Raw genomic sequence first — 23,464 nt, 5'->3', positions numbered from 1 at the left:
CTAAAAACCCCTATGGAATTCAGGGAGGTTGGGTGTAAAATCTTTCCAATATTTACAAATTGGCTCCAAAGCAAGGATCTCGGCAGCTCCTGTAGAGATGAATTTGTGGGAGAGCTCGTAGGGTTTGATCACCAGCGTTCTGCAATCTCGTTTTCTTCCGGAATGAGCATTGGAGTTTTTTGGCTTCTTTTTTGTGTCGAAGCCCCTTGCAATTCCTTTTCTTTAGTGCTCTTATTCCTTTTCCAATTTTCTTTCCTATTTGTCTTCTTCTTTCTTCTTTCCTATTACGCATTTCTTGTTTAATATTGAAAAAATGATTATAAATTGTTTTTTTATCCCAGGTTTGCCTGTGTCTCCTCTGTAATTTCCTGCTCGGATTTTTCCAGGGACAGTATGGCCACGTGTTGAGCAGGATTAACTAATGGATTTTTGTGGTTTCTTGCTAGAATTTTCATAAATTGCAGAGGAAAATAAGTGTATTGTGCCGTTAAAGAAAGATGAACCGCAGAAATGACATTCAAGACAGGAGGCTTGAGAGTACGTAAATATTTTCACGGCCCTGAAGTTAAATCATTCACAGGAATGCTTATTTAGAAGATCAATTTAAGGGTCGCGAGATCATTCCCTCTATTTATTGTTGTATATTTTCAGTGGTATGGAGGTTTAAACACTTGCTCATATAAATCTCAGACTCTACTGTACCAATTTAAACCTTTTTCTTTAGTCAGATTTCTCTGGATTACCTCAATTAAACCCCGAAGGTCAAGTAGAAAACATATGTCAAATAACTTTGGTGGAAACTCTGCTACAGAGTAGATGTAATCAATCACCAATTCTCTGCTACCATTTTTAATGCTTTATAAGCCCAAAATAATATATTTTATTCTGAATATGCTAAAAATAAATGTGAATCAGGAATTCCAAGCAGAATGATGATAATGGGTTTTTTTTCCAAGGAAAAACCTGTAAGGTAACCCAAGGGATGCGTGGCATATCCAGTGAACTTCTTGGTGTAGATTAGTGCATCTAGCTCGGAGATTTGAACTTGGTACCCGCTGACAGGAAACTAGAATAATGACGACGCATCGCACTGCAAATTCTAATAAACAGGAGAGTATCTCCTATATATTCTAATCTCACAATCAACCCATGTACCATTTACTTCCACAAATGATCCTTTACATTGGCTAAAGGGTCGTAACAGTTGATCAATGTTTGCTCATTTAAGACTTTAACAAATGATAGCATTGAACTACCATTATACATTGTGCATTCTAATTAGTGTATACATTTCAAGGTGTTGCTTTAGACTCCCTTGATTGATCCCTTAAACATTTCTTTTCCAAAATTTGAAGCAGGATGTTTAGGGCAGCAAAATGGAGGGTTGGAAGGAACAAGACCAAAGCTGAGTTCAAACTCTAGTTTCAAGTCACTCAAGTATGTGTCCTGACCAAGTTGCTTATCTATTTGCAAAACATTGTAAACAAAACCATTCAAGGACAAGTTCTCACCAGCTGTTATGATTAGGTGAATTTCAATTGTAGCTTCTGAGATGGATAATTGCATATGAATTGTGTTACAAAATGGAGGTTCACTCGCCTTACCAATCTATTAAACGTAGCATCAGGTCTCGGCATTTATCACATATGGATTTGTTTTCCATTAGTGTCTGAAAGGATAAACTCATGCATTGCCTTTTTGATAGTGCTACAAATTATGCAAAAACCTTTGCAGTAAGGTTAGGAATTCTCATTTTGAGTAACTGTGCAAATAATATATAGTTTTTCCTTACCTATTATATATCACGTCCAGACCAGAGAACAATTTACAAAGTCAGGAACATGCCTGAGAAAACCATGTTAGATGAAAATATAGCAGAACAACTGACCTTTGATTGCAATGGTGCCAATCTTGTAAAATTAGGGTTTACCCTATCCTTAGAGCACAATCCTGTATAATCTGAGTTTACCCTATTCTTAGAGCACAGGTGAACTAATTAACGTCTGTCTTCTTGTAATAAGGCAATTTGGAGCATGACCCAAGTCATCAAGATCGTTTTGCTACATTATCTTGATTATTCAGGATACCTAGAGGAATGGATGCATCTATGTTAACTTCTATTAACTTTGAACTAGCATTGTGTTGATCAGCCTTCTACAGTTTATTCATAGTTGAAAACTACAATGGACATATATTGTCCTGCTCATTTCAGGTACCACAACCGGGATATGACAAGTTGAGTATATTCCTGATATCATTAGAGATAGGTAAAATCGTAAGCAATACAGGAAGAGCTTCCATCAATAACGGAACTTGTCAATGGTCTGATGCAATTTTTGTAACTACAAGACTCGAGCAAGATGCAAAAACTGGGAATTATCATGAAAAAATGTACAACCTTGTTGTATCAACGGTACTGCCTATTTCCCATCTTTTACATACATTTTAATCCTTTTTAAATAATTGAATATTTACCATTATATTGACTTGAACACAAAAACATTAAAGCAATTCTGATTTGTTTTTCTTTTGTTTAAATATAATTTCTGCAACTTGCCAGGGCTCTTCTCAATTTGGTTTCCTTGGTGAAACAACCATCAACCTCGCAGATTCTGTAGGAGCCATCACTCCATTATCTGTTTCTCTGCCCCTTAAAAGCCCTATCACTGGTACTATTTTACATGTAAGGCATCCGGAGGTATACCTAAAGTTTTTCTCTCATCAGAGTTTTAACAATAGCTATTTGTTGCTGTTTTATATTTTAATGAAAGTAAAAAAAGTTAAAAGAAAATTTTGAATTCAGCTATCTATACAAAATAAATAGTCTTGTTACCTTGTTTGTTGGCAGGTTAGGATTCAACTCTAGATACTTTCTTTTCTGACTGATTACACAGAGATTTTGAGCGAGAAAAGGATGTCTTGGAAAGAGAGCATCATAACATGAATAATGAAGCTGCTGCTATGACCCTGATGAAAGTGCTATATTTTCTGAAGCGACAACAAATGGCCATGGCAGCGAAGTAAGACCTCTAGGCTGATACAAATGGTTCCTATGTAAACATTCATACTCTATCATAAAATTGTATGTTGGAAGTTTGTGATGGCCAATAATGCTTTTGAATGATACTCTATAAAGTGGTAAACATCAATTTGAAGGGTGTTAATGGTTAGTTTGGACAATCTGGAAAAATTATGCGATAAGCTTTTTTACATCCTACACTGGCACTTGTGCATTCTTTTCTTATATCAGCCTGTAAATTATGTTTGGTGCATATGGGCAAAATATTCATAATTCAATGGCCCTGCCACTATCTGGCATCTAATGAAGGCAGATCAAACAACTCGACTCGAAATTTGTTACAGGTCATGTTTGATGGTTGGCTATTCCAAGACATCAAAGCGAAATGTTGGCCTTCTTATGATGTTGACATCATCAAAGCCTTTGCTAAGTCACCTTCCTTTTACAATTTTCCAACCTTACTGTAACGAACTGTAGAAGAATATGGTACTGCATGGCAATCCAATCTGTATCAAAATTGACAATTTTTGCTGTCAACTGCCCCTCTTGCAGTGAGAAAATATATTCTGACAACCAACAAGTACTTACATTTAAATTTAGCATACTTTTGCTCGATCCTGTGAATTCATTGCAGACTCTGGATCTCTCAAACATGTGGTTGCCTCCAACTTGATGAAGTGCTTAGATTTCCATCTCTTATGACTCGGGCCTTAATTGTAAGCCTCCTGTGAGTTGTATAGCCTGAAAATGTCCTAAGCACCTGTTCCTTTAGTTCAAAATGAGATGACATAGCAAGAAAAACAAACATTGCAACAGATATAAATAAAATTATAGCAGGCTGCAAGATTAGCAGCTATATTTAAAATTGCATATTATGCTATTCTTGGATGCTACTGAAATATAGTTATGAATGAGAAGTATGCTCTTTCTCTGGTACCATTGAACGATGATTCTGAAATGGCACACAGAAGGTTTACAAGAAATCTTATGAATCCAAGAGAATGTATCAAATTATTCTACCTTCCCTGTTTCAAAATCATGGCATTGTCTGCACTGAATCACTGATGATGAGTGTGGTGGGCATTGCCATATACTATATATTTATTTCCTATATTTACATATCAACTCTACTCAACTTTGCATCCAACTTAATCATAATAACTATGGTGTACCTTGTGTCAAACTCCTAGAAAAACTCCACAGAGGCATCATAATCCTTTTAAGAGAAAGAAGATTGGAAGACTTCATTACTCACCATATAATCAAATGCACAACTATCCATGGAAACTACATTTATCAGCTTACCAGGGCCTTGAATATTGAAGCTTGTTGACTAACAGTTTTCTTATTGCTAGGAAACACTGCTTGAAGCATGCAGACCATGGATTCCCATTGGTTTTGACTTATTGAGTCTCCAACAAACATTAAGCGCTTTCCTCTTAACCGCTCTAGCAGATTTTTGGCATTGAAACTGAAACACCATATACAGAAAAGTCCAAATCCTTTTATTCTCATATACAATATCACCTTGTATTTTATCCATTTATTTTCATATGCAATATCACCCTGCTTTTTTGCATTTCATTTCCTTTTAGCATAAATGCAATGCAAAAGAGAACATACTTCTAGGTAGGCTAATTTGTTTGCATTTTTATTTGCAGGGTTTATTTTGATTTCTGAAATATTTTGGAATAGAAATGATTGAGGTAAAAAACTGATATTTTCTATTTTGGAATGGGGATTGCCAAGAGTTTCGCTGCTACATCTCAGTTCTAACAGCTTTGAAGAAAGCATTTCTAAAGATATTGGCAATGCTAGAAATTTATCTAACCTACAAATTGACTGTAATAGATTTTCAGGTAAGCTTCCATCTGAGATTGCCAAGGTAGGGCTTTTATCTGTTTTCAATGCTAGCAATAATAAATTTTCAGGAAGTATACCAGATGCGCTTTATGGGTTACATAATCTTGATGTATTGGATTTGCAAGTAAATTTACTTTCTGGTAACATTTCGTTGAGTATTGGGTCTTTGAAACAGCTTACAGAGCTTAACTTGAAAGGAAATGATATTTCTGGTAAAATACCTATGCAAATGGGTGATCTCCAAAACCTCAGATACCTTGATCTATCCAGCAATCAACTCAAGGGGAAAGTCGTTACATCTTTAACCAACCTTACGTTTAGTTTCCTAAATCTATCAAAACAATCAACTGTCTGGAACAGTCCTCAGTAGCTTGAGTAAATTCAGAGAGGCATTTATAGGCAATCCCAAACTCTGTGGAGACGATTTTCAAGATATCAAACCCTGTGTCAAGATATCAAAAACGATTCTACATCACCAAGCAATTCAACATCATTCACTCAAGGCAATTTCAAAGGAAGTAGAATATAAATTAAAGGATCCATCTCTGCCTCCTGCAACACCAACTCGAAAGGCAAAAGTAAGTTTGTTTGTTTGGGCAGAAAGGAAAATGGCGAGATGTACTGCAGGCCAGGTTATCAAATGCAAAGGTAACTACTTCAGTTCAGTTCAGTTCAGTGCAAGGAGTCATTGCCACATTCTTTTTATTTCATGTATATCATTTCATGGCAAAATTGATTTGCAGGGTTAAGCTGGATTTATGCAAACTGTATGTGTGCAATTTATGCTTCTTGAAATCTGATATATTTTGATTTGTACTTTTGTTACAGCTGCTGTTGCATGGGGTGCAGGGGAGCTTCTGAAGATTGAAGAAGTGGAAGTGGCTCCTCCATAGGCAATGGAAGTGAGAACCAAAGGTATGCTATGAATAATTATCATTAAACATCAAGTTTCTGGGAAGCAAATGTATGCTATGAATAATTATCATTAAACATCAAGAAAATTTTAAGGAAGGATATTAATTACACATCTCCAATTGCACTGTACTGTATAACACATACAAATATTGCTTTTAGCAGTGAAATGGAATGACTGATACTGATACTGCTTTGGTTGCAGGGCCAAACTCCTCTCTTTCCCTGCATTTTGGGACATGAAGCAGCTGGGTATGCACTCTGCTCTTGCCAATGAGTTCTATGTATTCAAAAAAATTAGTTAGTCATATTAGTAGGCGTGTGGGATTTCAAAAAAGTTAATTAGTCATACTAGCAGGCATTCAGGATTTCAAAGAAATTAATTAGTCATACTAGCAAACATGTAGGATTTCAAAAAAATTAATTAGTCATACTAGCAGGCATCATGTAGAATTTCAAAAGGGAAAAGAGACAGTAATTTTCTTGGAGAAGGGGTGACTGACCTCAAGGAGGGTGACAGTGTGCTTCCCTTATTTACTGGAGAATGTGGAGAATGCAGACACTGCAAGTCAGACGAAAGCAACATGTGTGATCTTCTAAGAATTAACACTGACAGGGGGGTTATGATAAATGATGGGAAGTCGAGGTTTTCAATCAACGGGAAACCCATTTACCACTTCCTTGGCACATCCACTTTCAGCCAGTATACAGTTGTGCATGTCGGTTGTGTTGCCCAAATTAATCCAGAGGCTCCTCTTAACAAAGTCTATATTCTCAATTGTGGGGTTTCAACAGGTAAATCATTTTCTGGACTTTTTCAGGGTAATTTGTTGATGATTGTGAAAAAGAGATCATTAAAAGGATATAATTGACTATGTATATTGTTTTATCCAATTCCTAAAGTTATGGTTTCCTCGAAGTGTTAATAATAAAATCATCCATGATCGTTCCCTTGATTGAAATTCTTATTCACAATTTATTTTGTTGTGGGATCAGGCATGGGTGCGACTTTGAATGTAGAAAAACCCAAGAAGGGTTCTCTTTATATTTTGTCATTTCAATTATTATTATTATTATTAATGTTTAAATAAAAATAGTTACAAAATTATTTATAGATCACAAAATTAATTGTATTTTATTAAACATCACATATGAATACAATAAGTATTGGTTTAAGAATATTATAATTTGACTTTCTAATTGCACTATACAATTACGGGGCCTACCTTATTTCCATCTGGTTATGGTTACCTTCCAGATTTTATTTCTATGTTTACCTATAAAATAAATAAAAAATAATGTCTTTTAATTCGAAATACACGCAATGGTAAATGTTGACATAATCTAAGTAAATAATGTTGATATTGCGGAATGGTTTATGTTTATATAATCTATTTAAATAATGCTTTTTCAATTCTCATGGTTCAAGTAAATAATGTTTTTTCTTATTTGAAATTAACCATTGTTGATCTGACCTTCACTTGAGGGGTTATCATTATTAATTAAGGTGGTTTTATATATGGTATAAGTGGACAGCAATTTTAGAAATAATTAATGAGTTTACAAGTTGAAGATAGAAATAGATTAGATAACGCGTGGTTATTTTAAAATATTAAATTACAATGTGGAAAAGCATATTACAATTACTTAATGTCTTCGTCGTATGTAAGTGGTTTGTTTTAATATTTGCAAATCACAAATTTCTCCGCTTTTCATTTATCATGTAAAACAGTGTAATTTATTTTTTATTTAAAAAAATAAAGTGTGTTGCCAATAATCTATTGAGTTTTTAGTATGAAGGCGTTTTAATATATTGATATGAATGGTTTGGTTTTGGTTTTGTTGTTTTAGTATGAAATCTGCTGGTACGGGATGGTCATGGTGGTTATTGTCTTGGTCACTAGCAAGCTTTGTATATGCTTGACTATCTATAGAGGTTTCTTGCTTTTAATAATCCTATCGGCCTCTCTTTGTACCTTTTGTGACAATTGCTAGTTTTAGTACTTGGTCATATTCATGATTTCATAGATTAATTTTAGTCTCGTGGACCTTAAAATATCATTTATTGTATTTATAGACTAATTTTAATCTCATGAACCTTAAAATATCATTTATTTCATTTATTATAATGTCAAAATTGTAAAAGTCATCAAATTTTTAATTTCCTATTTAGTTTTCACTCTGTTGACCGCTAGTGTAGCTGATGGGACTGGATGATGTCATTACCTACCAATCCATCTTATTTTTCCACCAATAAATTAGGGAAACAATTTATTTTTTGAAATTTTAAAAGATATTTTGATGCCTATAATAATTTAGTTTTGGAAACAGTTTAATGGTTTAAGATCTTGAGGTATTTTGCAGGAATGAAAATTTTTGAATAAGGAACACGAGTCCGTGTGCATTTGGGGGTAACACCTAGAGATGATTGTCCTCACTGCTAATTTAACAACTAAGTTATAATAAATTTTCCCACCCATAAAAAAATAATAATAATAATTTTGAAACTTATAGAGTTCAGGCTTCTGTGATCCATATCAAGTTTGTGAGAGATTTTTCGGCGAAAATCACATGGAATACCATTTGTCGACGCGTTTCGAACCAACTAGTGTGATTCATCGTTAAGACAAGTTGAAAAAACAGATCTAGCTTAGCATGTTAAATAGTTTGAGCAGAGCCTCCAACGGCTAACTTGACCAACAGCTAGTTTGACTCTAGGACCGGGTCGAAATTATTTTATTAATTTAATTAGTAATATTCAGGACCAATCCCTTAAAAATATATATATATAATATTTTTAATGGGTCTTTAATTCCAAAAATATTATTAAAAATTATAAGTTAATTAGTATTTAAATAGAAAATTAGTTACATAAAGGACCTTATAATATATGAGTAAATTATATGCCTAAATATAAATATATAAAGTAATATAAAAATATATAAAATAATTTTATTTAAAACTATTATTAAAAATTATAAGTTAATTAGTATTTAAATGGAAAATTAGTTACATAAAGGACTTTATAATATCTAAATAAATTATACGCATAAATATAAATATATAAAGTAATATAAATAGGCTATGAGGTTAGTTAGAAAATTAGTTAATTAGTTAAAAATTATAAGTTAATTAGAATTTAAATGGAAAATTAGTTACATAAAGGACCTTATAATATAAAAATAAATTATATGCATAAATATAAATATATAAAGTAATATAAAAATATATATATAAAATAATTATAATGGGCGTTTATTTAAAAGTATTATTAAAATTATAAGCTAATTAGTATTCAAATGGAAAATTAGTTACATAAAGGACCTTATAATATCTGAAGTAATATAAATAGGTTGTTAGAATTAATAATTATAATGAAATGAGAAAATTAACTCTCTAATATATATATATATATATATATAATAAAATAAATAAATAAAACCAGGAAAATAATATTGAGTTATCTTAAAAGTCTTAAAAAAATAAATAATAATAATAAATAAATAAATAGATAAATAAATAAAGAAAAAATAATAACAATAAAATATATATATATATATATATATATATAAAAGAAAAAAAACAAAAAAAAAACCTAAAGAGGAGGGCGGAACAAACGACTAGGAAGAGAGTGCTGGGACCCAACACCTACTGATTTTCCAGCCATCCTCTCTATTGAGATTGCTTGGCCTCTTTTCAATCTCAAGCGCTTCCCTAAATTTTCGATGATGGAAGTGCTAAACCTTAGCAATAACACTAGTCTCCTCAATACAAACATGATGATTGGTTTTCTCAGCATGTTCAGGTAAAGTGGAAGACTTAGCTCTCCTATGCTTAAGGTCCGCTGCATGCTCACTAGTCCTTTGATTAATGGAGCGACCAGTCTCCCCAATATAGGGGGTCCCACAGGAACAGGGGATCATATAAACACCTTTCATATCCTTAGGATCGATAGGATCCTTCACCGATCTGAGGGACATACGAATGGTGTTTAGGGGCCTAAAGGTCACAGGGGTACTATGCTTCCTCAGAATCCTTCCAATCTTATCAGTGGTCCCCTGAACATACGGAAGATGGACACCTGGAATTCGTTCCTTCGGTTCCCTTTTAGTCAGAGAATTCTTGGTAGCTTTAAGGAAAACCTTCTGACCCATGTATCTATTATAACCATTCTCAACAAAGACATCAAGCAGATGGGATTTTTCTTTCTCAAATCTCTTCTTGTCCGATATCCTTAGGGCCCGAGTAGCAAGGGTATTGAGAACACCCATCTTTTGAGCCGGGAAATGGTGGGAACTGGCATGAAGATACTGCTCCGTATGCGTTTTCTTCCGAAAAACTTGGTGGGCGAGGGAACCATCACTATTCTTAGAAATAAGAATATCAAGGAATGGAAGGCATCCATCAACTTCCTGCTCCTTAGTGAACTTAATGGCTGAGGATTGATTGTTGAGATGATCAAAGAAGAGATCTAGCTCATCTTGGCCATGAGACCAGATGACATTGGTGTCATCCACATACCTTTTCCAAAGCTTTGGCAAGAGCCGGGAAGAGTTTAGAGCCTTGGACTCAAAATCTTCCATAAAAAGATTAGCAACGACAGGGGAAAGGGGTGAGCCCATCGCAACCCCACAGGTTTGCTCGAAGAACTCTCCCTCAAAACTGAAAAAGGTGGAAGTGAGACAGATCTCAACTAACCTGGCAGTGTCAGGATCTGTTAGGCGGTTGATCACCTCCATGGCCTCATTAATAGGGATGCAAGTGAACAGGGAGACAACATCAAAACTAACAAGAATGTCCCTAGGTTCAAGCTTAATGTCCTTGAGTTCCTCAATAAAGGAAGCAGAGTCTTTTACGAAGGACTCCATACAACCAACTAAGGGCTTAAGCTTTAACGCAAGGAACTTAGCAAGAAGGTAGGTAGGACCTCCAATGGTGTTGACAATGGGCCTTAAGGGGGCTCCTTCCTTGTGAATCTTGGGGAGACCATAGATTCTAGGAGTAATAGGGTTGCTTTCAATGAGTTTATGGTGCAGGGAACTCATTGAGCCAATGGATTTAATGGCCAGAGCCACATTCCTAGCAACCTTCTTCAAAGGATTTTTGGGAAGCTTTTTGTAGCTACCACTATTATGAAGATGATCCAACATCTTGCTGCGGTAATCAACTTTGTTAAGAATGACGGCAGCACCACCCTTGTCTGCCTTTAGAACAATGATATCTTTGTTCTAGTTTAAGGATCTGAGAGCTAAAGATTCTTCCTTGCTAAGGTTGCTCTTAGGGGGCTTAGCCTTTCTCAAGGCAACCGCACAATCCTGCCTAATAGTATCCTTGATCCTATCAGGTAAACCTCTGATCCCAAACTCAATATCACAAATAATATCCTCCACGGGGATTTTCCTAGGGGCTAAGGCAAAATTTAATCCTTTACCCAGAACTTTAAAAACAAAAGGGGGAAAAACGAAACTGGAAAGATTTATAACCCTGTTATTAGAATGAGAAGAAAGGTGAAGATTATTAATACCAATAGTACTCTTATTCTTATTATTTTTCATGTTAGAGATGTTTGTGTTAATCTCGTCCATCCAGTTATTATTATTATTATTGAATTTATTATTATTATAAATATTATTATTATAATAATAATTATTATTATTACTAAAATTAATATTATTATTATTATTAATACAATAAATATTGTTATTACTATTATAATTAATAATGTTATTATTATTATCCATATTATTATTATTATTCTTATTAACAATGTAATTATGATAATTCATATTATTATTATTATAATTATTATTGTTTTTTTCAGAGGAAAAAGCATCATAGATTATATTGAGACAATATAAAAACCATCATAAGTTACAAAAGGGTGGCAAGAGAAGCCACGATCCAAGACATCTCGAGAAACAAGCATAAGTCAGATGTCCGAAAAGGCACCTTGTACAGAAAGACAAATACCTCATCATGGAAACATAAAGAACTGAGAATACAGGAGCATCCATATTACAAAACATATACATCAGGTTCAAGAACATGGCAAAAATGCACAAAAAAAACCAGGAGAAGCACATTCCAAGAACGGCCAGGACATCACATCCACCAATACTTCCATAGACAAAAAGCCAAAGTCATGTAGCGGGCCCATTCTTTTTGGGCTGCTTTTTTGGAACTGAATCGAAGATTGCAATGATGCGATGCAAAATGGATCTATAGGGATCCTTTGAGTCTCTGAAAATTTTATAATTCCTCCATTTCCATGCGCACCATAACATAATAACGATGAGAAAACGCCTTGGCTCCCTTTGACTGCACCACCATTCGAAAGCTGCATGGATAGAAACAAAAACAACATGAGGAAAACCAAAAAGAATGGCCAGATCATACCAGATTTGCTGAGAGGATTTGCATTGGAAGAACATGTGGAGATTTGACTCCTCATCAGATTCACACATCGAACACCTGCTTGGGCCGTGCCAGCTTCTTTTCCTCAAGTTGTCCCATGTCAGGTTCTTATTATTAAACACCAACCATGCGAAAAGTATCATCTTAGGGGGGCACCCCGATTTCCAGAGAACCATTGGAAATTTAGAGCTTGAATGCGGAACCTTTGAAGAAATAAAATCAGAGTAGATGTCTTTTACTCGGACTGGCACATGAGCGTTTGACATAGTCCAAGTTAGGTGATCAGTCGGCCCTCCACGATGAATCCCGCAACCTTCTAGAGCATCTTTGACAGCTTTCCATGAAGAACTCAGTTCGACTGGCAAACCAAGATCAGTGGCATCCTTCCATAAAGGAACAAGGCCGCACCATTCGGAAATGAGTTTATCCCATGTAAAGATTCCATTTCTGTGAAGGGGATATAAGAGGTTTTCAGGAATGGAAATGTTTCCACGACTGCATACAATAGAATCAAAACCAATTAAGATACTGTTTCCAGAGTGAATCCTCCACCTCAGATTCTTTAAAAAGTATTTCTCGACCTTCCGAAAACTGAGCCAAATGGCTGATCCATGTTTGGTTCCTATTGCTCCAGATCTGTACCAATATTCCAGATTTTTGCCTTTCATATATTTTAGTTTTACAGTGACACTCCATGGTCCTTCCCCGAAGATCCCTCTCCAGAGCGATTTACATAATAGAGCTTTACCAAAAACCCTCAAATCCATTAAACCCCATCCCCCAAGACGCTTAGGCAATGAGATACTATCCATTTTGGAGAGATGGAACTTCCGAGTTCAGATTTTCCACCCCAGATAAAATTTGCCGTAACCTTGGACATCTTGTGAATAATGCTTGCTGGGAGGAAGAATAAATGAGCCCAATAAACAACCATCTGCAATAAAACAGATTGAGAGAGAATGACTCTACCTGCCAAGGAAAGACTCCTATGTTCCCATGCAGATATCTTTCTATAATATCTCTCTGTCAGCCATTGCCAGTCGTTCTTGGAGTAACCCTTAGCTTTGAGATGAAAGCCTAAATATTTAAGGCCCTCCTTGAGCGGCCTTGACTCTATACCAAAAAACTCAGAAATCCAATTCACCATCTCCATGTTGACATCATTGTGATAGAGTGTGGATTTCGCTTTGTTGATAAAAAGCCCAGAGGCTCTTTGGAATCTTTCAAGTATATCTTTTAAACACATCCACGATATTCTGCATAGCATTGCAAATAAGAGCACATCATCGACAAAGAGGTTGTGCGAAATGAAGTTTTGCCTGCAAATCTTAATAGGCCTGCATCTGTTTTCAGCGACCGCTTTATTGATGTGGATGCTTAGAGAGTTCATGGCCAGAATAAATAAAAGAGGCGAAAGGGGGCATCCCTGACGCAGACCTCTCTCTGCTTGAAAAAAATGGGAAGGAATACCATTGATAATGACCGCATAGTTCACATTCTCTACGCAGGCCATGATCCATCGGATGGAATTGGGCCTCAAACCGATCTTAGCCAGAAGACATTCAACAAAACCCCAGTCTAAGCAGTCGTAAGCTTTCTGCAAATCTATTTTCATGATGGCCGCTTCTGTGTTTTGAGAAGACATAGAGAACAGGCACTCCTGTGTATTAGCCACGGCATCCAGAATATTGTGGCCCTTCAGAAAAGCATGTTGGTCCTTAGATAAAAAAGAAGCCAGTGTTCCTTTTATTCTTTCAACAATAACTTTAGTGATGATTTTGAAAGAATATTGCATAATGATATCGGTCTAAAATCATGAAAAGATTCCGCCTCCCCCTTTTCGGAATTAAAGCAATCAAAGTGGAAGTAGTGATATGGTGAATGCTGCCAGACATCCTAGACGCTTCCACCATCCTCAGCAAATCATGCTTAATGAGGTCGAAGAAGTGGGTGAAAAATTCGATTGTCCAGCCATCCGGGCCTGGGCTCTTATCTTTCTTAAAGGACTTCAAAATTCCAAGAAGCTCATTCTCTGTGACTGGCTGAAACAGGGCCTCGTTCTTTTCATCGTCAAACATCTGAGGAACCAGTTCGATACCCCATAGCATGTCCTGAAAAGCAACATCTTTCCTTCTGCTGTATTGGCTCTTGAAATGACTTACAACTTCCTTTGTGATATCATGTTGAGATACAAGAATGCCTCCATTTCCATCCCTTATCTTCCATATGGAGTTTTTCTCACGTCTGGCATTTGCATATTTATGAAAAACTTCGTGTTCTTATCACCTTCTTTGAGCCATAATGCCCTGCTTTTAAGCCTCCAAAAAGATTCCTCCTGCTTCAGCAATTTATATTTTTTCCTTTCAAGCTCTCTTATGCTACATTTCATGCTGAAGGGGCACGAGTTTGCATCTGACAATTTTAAAATGCTATCCAGCTCCTGTTGCACTGCCTGAAGTTCCTGCCTGTCTTTTTTCCTTTTTTCAATTTGCCATTCCTTCACTAGCTTTCTCATAGCGGCCATCTTATCTCTAAATGTTAAAAAGGGGGGAGCCATAGCTTTAGCTGATAACTCTTTCCATGCCTTTGAGATGAGTTCATTAAAGGCTGGGTCCTGTAAAAGAGTTCTATTGAATTTGAATGGATACCCCTTTCTGAAGCCTTTTTCTCGCCAGGATAGAAGAATTGGTCTGTGATCGGATACAAGTGCATTCCCCACTGATGAATAAGGCATGCCCATTTTATCTATAATGCTAATATGCACTAAAAACCGATCAATCCTTTTTGCAATATAAGCCTTATCAGTTCTGCCATTAACCCATGTCGGCTTCATTTCCGAGGGAGCGATATCCACCAAATTCTTATTTAGAAGCTCCAGCTTTATGCTATCAGCAAGCGAGTCCTTTTTCTTACAGCTTCCCCAGCATTCATCCGAGCTCAATGTTACATTTAAATCGCTTGCAATTATCAGATGTTCGATATCAAACATATCTGAGGCAAAAAACTTTTCCCAAAAAGGAGCTCTATTTTTATAAGGCGCATAAATGTTTAAAATGTTTATAGGGAAATCTTTGCCCCTAATGGAGGCCGAAATGATGATCCCGACGAAGCACCTGTATGCTTTGGCTCTGATCCGATGAGGATCCCATAGAGTTGCTAAACCCCCTGACAGACCTCTTGCCTCTGTGGCCACCATATACCATGATGGGAACATTTTCCTAAAGTAAGAAATGGAGGCCTGGCAACTGTGCATAGTTTCTTGGATTAGAATTATTCCCGGCCGGGAAGAGTAGAAAAAATTCTTCAGCGTTAGGAATTTAGGATCAATGCCGAGACCCCTGATATTCATAGAAATAATAAAAGTCATTTGGAAGATTCACCAGCCGTGCTTGCTCTAAGAGGCTGAGAATCCGGCATGCCATAAATAGGAACATCAACCAGAGTAAGGTTCCTAACCCCACTGTCTGTGACAGTAGTCCTTCCTCTAAAATGCCTGCTACCTCCTCTACTCTTTTTTCTTACAGTTATATTCTTTGCAGAGTCCGGGCTTATGAAGGGAGAGGCAGGATTCCTAGGTTTGTGGATAGTTAATGGCTCCAATTCGAGAGACTTTCTGCTGAGAAGAAAATCTAGATCACTGTCATATGGATTAATTGGGGATGAAGCAGGGGAACTATTATAATAATAATAATAATAATTATTATTAAAATTATTATTATTAATAATATTAATGTTATCATTACTGTTCATATTATTATTATAATTCCTATTAATGATGTTATTATGATTATTCATAATATTATTATTATAATTAATATTAACATTATCAATATTATTCTGAGGCAATGTAAAACCCGCGGGATCCCCAACGATGAAAGAAGATCGGGGAACGGGGATCGAACCCTCGCTGACCTCACCAAACCTGCCAGCCACATCACTTCTGGGTTTCGAGGTCTTGCTAGGCAACGGGGAAGAGGAGCTATCCTTCGGTGACAACGAATTCAAAGAACCCACGCTGACCACACCAAACCGGCCTGCCAAATCAACATTTGATATCCTTCTACGCACCGAGGAAGCAGAGCTATCGGTAGGAGAAAGCAGACTCCAAACCACCGGATCAGAACCCTCGATGCCCGGGGAAGCGGAGATTTCATTGGTTGACAGCGCAGCTAAAACCAACTGGATCAGAAACACTGAAAGCTGGCACAACGCTTTTCCAAATTGACTGAGAGTTACCCACCGCCCGGTCGCTGTCATATGAAAACTGTCTTATGCCTGGAGAAGAAATGCGTTCAGGATAATTGGCGACAGGATGGGAGCACTCATTAACCCTAGAGTGATTTCCCGCAACGCAGGTATCAGGAAGAACGTTCCCCTGAGAAGCAAACTCCATTCTGCAGGGTGCAAGGGCCGCTCGGTCTTCCTCTGCGCAGAGATGACACTGGTTACTCGTCTCCGTTAAACATAACTCACTATAGATGAACGCAGCTCTGAAGAGACAGAATCGGTTCCATTAGAGGGAGCTGAGTTATCTAGTGGCGGGAAACCAGAGACCCCACTTGAGCAGCCAGATAACCAATCATTCAGCGCAGAGATTTGCCCCGATGAGACACGGCTACGGGAAGCTGCTCCCACGGCTCTATCAAGAAACGCTGAATTCCCAGCTAGTCTTAGAAACTTAGAAGCTTGATTCTGCTTCTGAATCTCCTCTAACCGAAGAGACTTCAGAGCCGAACAGGGATCTATTCTGGCCCAAAGGGAGGCCGAAAATAAGTTCCCAAAATCTAGATGCAAATCTAAAAGAACCCGAGAAAGCAGATTCAAGGATTTTTCAAATATTTAAATAATTTTTAAATTTTTAATTCTGCAAAATGATTCCAAAAATTATTATGATAAAAATTAATAAAAAAATTAAACCAAAAAAACAAAAATATCTAACCGTTAAACTAATACTTTAAGTTTGATTCTCACATGCTCCTATAGGTCAGACTCTAAGAGTTGGACTAGTTTGATTTTCTTGCTCGTATAAGCGATGAGACTCGATCTCGTCTTTACATAGAAAATCAATCTTATTTTCCGACCAATAATTCAAAAATAAAAATGATGCCCTTTAGCGTTAATATAGATTTTTATTTGTAAGGTATTAAGGGGGTTTTGTGATGTAAACTAGCATAGAAAATCAATCTTATTTTCCCACCAATAATTTAGGTCAGCTATTTATTTTGAAAAATTTAAAAAAAATAATTTGATGCCGGCTGTTTAGTGTTAATATAGATTTTTATTTGTAGGGTATTAAGGAGGTTTTGTGATGTAAACTAGCATCTTTGCTAGGGAAAGGAACTTCGAAGAACCTAGTTAATTATATTGTTAAACGAAAAGATGTATTTTTCCTGTGGTAAGAAAAGCAACAAGGGTATGAATAAGTGAGAAGGCATTGCTTATCTTCACTATATAATTTCGAATTAATCAATTAATCTTTCATTTTATAGTATGTTAATTTATTGGTATTCAAAAGTTTCAAATTAATCTCTTGGGATAATTTATATTGTTTTTTCCACAGCATGGTATTCAAAATGGAATGAATAGGAAGAATGTTTTTTTATGTGGAACTTATATGAACTATTTACCGCAAAGATTTTTTCTAAATGAACTTATTCTACAATTATTTTCTCTTTTGTTAAAGCTAGTGGATGACCTTAGTGGTTAAAATAAGTGAATTGCTTGATATAATAAGGGTTTTAGATAGAGATTTCACAAACTTTGACAAAATGTCATGATAGACCTCAATGGCTTATATACCAATGGTAGTTGATCCTTCCATAGAGTCTTTTTTTATTTTCTTTTAGATGTTAATGACAATCACCCTTGATGTAGCATTACTAAGGCCTAGAGACAATCCCTCTTCACAAACTTTGACAAAAAGTCATAATAGACCTCAATGGCTTATATACCAATGGTAGTTGATCCTTCCATAATCTTTCTTTTCTTTTTCTTTTCTTTTTTTCTTTTTCTTTTAGATGTCAACGAGAATCACCCTTGATGTAGCATTACTAAGGCCTAGAGACAATACCTCTTGTCATTGTCTATCTATGGGCTATTTGGTGGATATATCATCAATGCGTGTTATGGGTTATTTTGCTTAGTTCTCGTGAGATATAACATTTGCACAATATAGGTCCATGCTTTAATATGTCAAGTGTTCGAAAAAAACCCTTCCTCCTATAAATTGATAGAAACGTTATTTTTTATATATTTAGATTTCATTAAGTATGAAGAGAAGGAAACACTCCATTTCTTTCACCTAAAGCAACTTGAACTATTTGGTAGGATGTTAAATTATAATTGAAATATTATTTGGTTTTATGTATGTGATAAGTTAAAATATTATTAAAAATTGCATGCCTATATTGAAGGTAGTTTTAAGGATAGCCACACATGAAAATGGTTTTAATGTGAATATTATTTAGGTTGAAATTACTTTTTGATCTTGGAGTAAGACCTAATGTGAGCTTGTCTTCTTTGGATGTATCCAAACAAGTTAATGACCCAAAACCCAAAGACATGGTAGGAATGAAAGTCCACCTTCTTATGGATGACCAATTGGTCATTTCACATGATGTGGTTTTCCTTGAATAATTGTGATGAGCGAGCCTGCATTTGCCTAATATAGTAAAAACATTTAGCAAGAATGACAATATGCCCATTTATGAACATTGAATAGATTATTTTAGATGACATGGTTTTGATAAATAAATCTATGTCTATAAATAAAAGCTAATAATTATCCTTAATACTATTTCATAATTATATTATAATATATTTTGTCACTTGAAAAAAAATTGAAAAAATAATATATATATTCTAAAAGTTAAATTTATTTAATTTCTTTATTTTTCCTTTATCACATTAATATAAATAGATCATTATACCAGTAATTGGTAATGACAAATTGTAACACATAATAAATCCATTAAAAAATGTAATATCTCAAATGTATTAAAGAGTATATAAAATATTATATCATTATTATAAAAGATGATAGAGTATACAAAATATTATATCATTATTATAAAAGATGATATTCCTTAGTTTAATGATCTAATTGTAATGGAATGTGTATAGGCAAATTGTAACACATAATAAATCCATTAAAAAATGTAATATCTCAAATGTATTAAAGAATATATAAAATATTATATCATTATTATAAAAGATGATAGAGTATACAAAATATTATATCATTATTATAAAAGATGATATTCCTTAGTTTAATGATCTAATTGTAATGGAATGTGTATAGGTTTATTTTTTTAGTTTAATGATCTAATTGTAATTAAATGTATATAGGTTTATTTTTTTTGACTTAAGTATGCTATATTCAAAGACAAATTAATATTTTAATTATGAGTAATAGGTGCATTTTTTGTTAAGTATGTTACATTTAAAGGCGCATGAATATTTTAAGTATTAGTAATTTAATATCAATGGTAACAGGTGGCAAAGTTGTAATTATGTTTTATTTTGTGAATAATTTCTTTTTGGGAAAATTAAAGGTTGAGTACGGAAGGTTGAAAGAGGAAAAGACTGCAATTTAATTATGGAAAAGTTATTATTCTTATCCATTACTAAGTCCTAGGCATTTAATTTGGGTGATTAAATTTAATTAAGAAATTATGATATTGTCCAATTAAAGAGTGGTAGATGAATAATATTTATGGTTTTTACTTGCTTTTGTCTCTTTATTCTAAGAGCAGAATTGGAGAGAAGCAAGAATTAGTTGCTCTAGCAGACAAGCAAATTGTTGTACCAAGGTTGAGAGGAGCCAAATACTTGATTCTTAATTTCTAAATAACATTATTCAAATTGGTGTTTCTAATTCTAGCATTTTTCTTTCAGTATTAAAATGAAGAATTGTTTATTTTGTTCTTTACTTGTCTTGTAATTCTTTTCAGTCAAAATGAAGAGAAGAATAAAAATTATTTATTTACAAAAACTAAGAATATTTTATTTGCGGGTCTTCTAAGTCTTTTCGGTCAAAATGAAGAGAATAATAAGAATTATTAATTTGCAAAAAGCCAAGAATATAGTATCCTTGTGTTTTCTTTTGTATATGGTTGTTTTCTAGAAATTTCTGTGATAAAATGAAAAACATTGCTTTTATAAAAAGACATCTTTGAATTTGATAGAAAGAATATAGATAACAATATTATTGGTGTTTGTTAAAGGTCACCTAATTGTGACAAGTATGAACATATAGACAACAAGTATGAACACATAGACAAAATAATAACATAGAGGAGTTGTAAGATTTATAAATATAAACAAGAAGATATGTGGAGATATACGAGTATATTGTAGATATAAAGAAGTTTTATTTTTATTTAGTAATTAATTATATACATTCAATTACATTTATATATATGTATATGAGAATATATAATTATATATGTAATAAGTGTTATTACTACATGGGGATATTAGGAGAGAATGGGGAGAAATATCGTACCACATGCATTCATATTGGGAGATATATATTAAGGAAAAAATGACATAATATATTGAGCATATAATAAAAGGTAAAGGGTTTTTATATTGGCAAATATTAAAAATGGAGTTCAAAGTTAATGAAAAACTATAAAAGAGAATACAAAATGTTAATGAAAAAAATGGATACCTACAATATGTAGTGAAAGTAGGGGTTTTCAAATTAAGAAGGTGTATTGTGTTTGTATTGGTAGGGGTTTAAATAATGTGATTTGTAAAGATATTTTCCATAGTATATAGTCAAATTAAGGGTATTGTTTAGTATGACGCATGTCATATGTCAGGGGTTCATTAAATGAAGCCCCTATGTATTACTGTAAGAGTTTAGAGATATAAAGTAGCAATGAAATCATTAAATTGCATATCTATGTAAACTCTCATAACCACATACACAGTTACAAATGAAACAAAGGATATTTGTTGTAATTATAAAATGTAAATGCAGTATGATAATAATTGTATATAAAGCATTTGACAAACAAGATATACCATGAGAAAAGAACAGGATTTGGAAAATATTTATAAGAATCGAAATTGCATATCTATGTAAACTCTCATAAACACTTACACAGTTACAAATGAAACACAAGATGTTGTTGTAATTATAAGATGTAAATGTAGTACGGTAATAATTGTATATAAAGCATTTGACAAACAAGATATACCATTAGAAAGGAACGGGATTTGGAGAATATTTATACCATTAGAAAGGAACAGGATTTGGAAAATATTTATAAAAGCTCTTCTGTGATATTTATTTGAAACGATAAGAAATGTTATACATTAGAAATGTATATCGAAATTTGTTCAATTAAATAATAAAATCATCACACATAAAACATATGGGAGAGTCAATGAACCACGAAGGAAAGTCTCGGTGTGAATGCTAGAACTAAATTAAAAACCATTGTCTAAGTATGATGAGATTAATATGGAAGTATGGTAGGAACTCTTTTGAAGAGTGAAAGGAAAGACAGAGGGTAAGACACCCTGTTATAGTGAATAAACCAATAACTATGAACCCCTACAGTAAACCAGAACGAGAACCAAAAAAGAATTAAAACTTGATATTAGGGTCTTGGTATTCTTCGGGTGGTCGAGGAAAACACCCAAAATAGCCACGAAATATTTTTATTATAAAAATAGCAAATAAAATATCATTTTTGAATAATAGAAAAACCCTAGAGTTCTAGAAGGAATGTAACCCTCCTCATAGCCCTGATGATTATAGAAATAGTAGAAAAACCCTAGAGTTCTAGAACGAATGTAACCCTCCTCGTAGCCGTGATGATTATAGAAACAGTCTGAAACCTAAGAAACGATGGAGAAAAGGTTAGAAGAATTTATATCCAGACATTTGGTAAAAATGAAATTAATAAAATCACCCATAAAGCTTACCTATTAAATTCATGAAAGTGTACAGAAAGGAGCAATTTGTATGTTCCTTAAGGAGTTGTGAGTAAGAATGGGTTTACCAGCGCGGGAAAACTTGCAAAAATGCAAAGTGAACAACATTGTTAGACATAAGCGTAAACGACGAATTTAACACTCGATAGAATATGGAGTCAACAAACTTTGAATAAAAGGGTGGAAGCATGTCGTAGAAGGTATTTACATAAGATAAAATAATTATATTTATGTCCAATTAATAATCACAAAATAGGTCAAAGGGACTATTGAGTACATTGATGTATATACAAAGTGGAAGAATCAAATGGTCTCCTCTAAAAGATACAATGCATAAGTAAATCAAAGATACAATGCATGAAGTAAATCAACATCTGGCCCTAGCGAAGGAGATCCAGGAGCTAATAGGTCTGAGAATTAGACCCATCTCTCCTAACATCTGAGGGTGAATGAATAACATTGAAGAAACTCAACAAAGTCTGTTGGTCTGATGAAGAGTCGATGGCAAGTATAGATTGTCCACTAAATCATATGCTGGGGAAGTTCACACGCTGCTGAGTGCTGGAGGACTTAGTCTGTCTCCCCAGATATGAGACGGAACTAATGCTGAGATCTCGTGTGGTAGGGCGAGGTCCCATGAATCCTCATTGATCTGGTGTCTAGATACGTACTGGTATCAATTGATCTCTTGGTGCCCCTGCCTGAAGGTAGTGAAAAATGTCGTGATCCTCTGTGTGGGGTTTGCTCCGATGGGAGGCTGAATAATATGTGCTCAGAACCTAAGAGTCCCCTGCATATATAAGACCAAATATCTTTGATCGGGGTACCTGAAAAAATCGGCGAGGGTCCGAGAATCTCTAAACAATCAATGAAACCTTCCTCTGATCTCGTACTAGAAGGGGCATCTTAGGATGAAGTGCACCTCGGTCTCCACTTCCTGTAAATGACATACCTAGTAGAGTCTGTCTAGTGTATCCACCTGGTGGTCTGTCTCTACCCGAAATCTATAAGAACCTACTTTAAACTGACCTAAACTATGAGTTTGTCATTGAAATTTGTGATCAAAACCCTAGAGGCAGAGCGACATGACCGTTGGAGACCATTGAGAAATGAATTGGCATAATAACAAGGTCATATAGCGAAACCCTAGAATAATATTTACCGTCTATTTGATATCCAATAATCTGAGTTGTTGATTCAGGTCATATCAACTTGGTATACGTGGGACGGGAATGCACTTCCCGCTTAGACGTAGAACAATCCAAGATCATTATTAATAATACATACAACCCGAAATGAGCTTGG

The 23,464-nt window shown here is 34.6% G+C and overlaps 1 protein-coding gene and 2 long non-coding RNA genes across 3 annotated transcripts; 1 reads left to right on the top strand and 2 right to left on the bottom strand.

The window, feature by feature from the left end:
• Window positions 1-3,384: 3,384 nt before the first annotated feature.
• Window positions 3,385-3,781, bottom strand: LOC149200323 (uncharacterized). The gene is made up of 2 exons (XR_016253819.1): window positions 3,608-3,781; window positions 3,385-3,525 (listed from the first exon to the last, which is right to left on the bottom strand). It is a non-coding gene; the product is annotated as an uncharacterized LOC149200323 (long non-coding RNA).
• Window positions 3,782-3,947: 166 nt separating this feature from the next.
• LOC149200322 (uncharacterized) lies at window positions 3,948-6,781 on the top strand. The gene is made up of 3 exons (XR_016253820.1): window positions 3,948-5,530; window positions 5,711-5,797; window positions 6,000-6,781. It is a non-coding gene; the product is annotated as an uncharacterized LOC149200322 (long non-coding RNA).
• A 7,642-nt stretch (window positions 6,782-14,423) lies between these two features.
• Window positions 14,424-15,404, bottom strand: LOC149200321 (uncharacterized). Its single transcript, XM_089400912.1, has one exon. The coding sequence runs from the start codon at window positions 15,402-15,404 to the stop codon at window positions 14,424-14,426; it is 981 nt and encodes a 326-aa protein (XP_089257038.1).
• Between the last annotated feature and the right edge of the window lie 8,060 nt (window positions 15,405-23,464).

The sequence above is a fragment of the Pinus tabuliformis genome, chromosome 2_1 (genome assembly GCF_031772625.1).
Source record: "Pinus tabuliformis cultivar Carrire ecotype Pingquan chromosome 2_1, CPIR1, whole genome shotgun sequence".
Classification (NCBI taxonomy): Eukaryota; Viridiplantae; Streptophyta; class Pinopsida; order Pinales; family Pinaceae; genus Pinus; species Pinus tabuliformis.
This window is presented reverse-complemented; position numbering and strand designations above follow the sequence as displayed.

Excerpts from the sequence above, each read along its gene's own strand:
- LOC149200321 (XM_089400912.1), bottom strand. The coding sequence starts at position 15,404 with ATGGTGGCCACAGAGGCAAGAGGTCTGTCAGGGGGTTTAGCAACTCTA.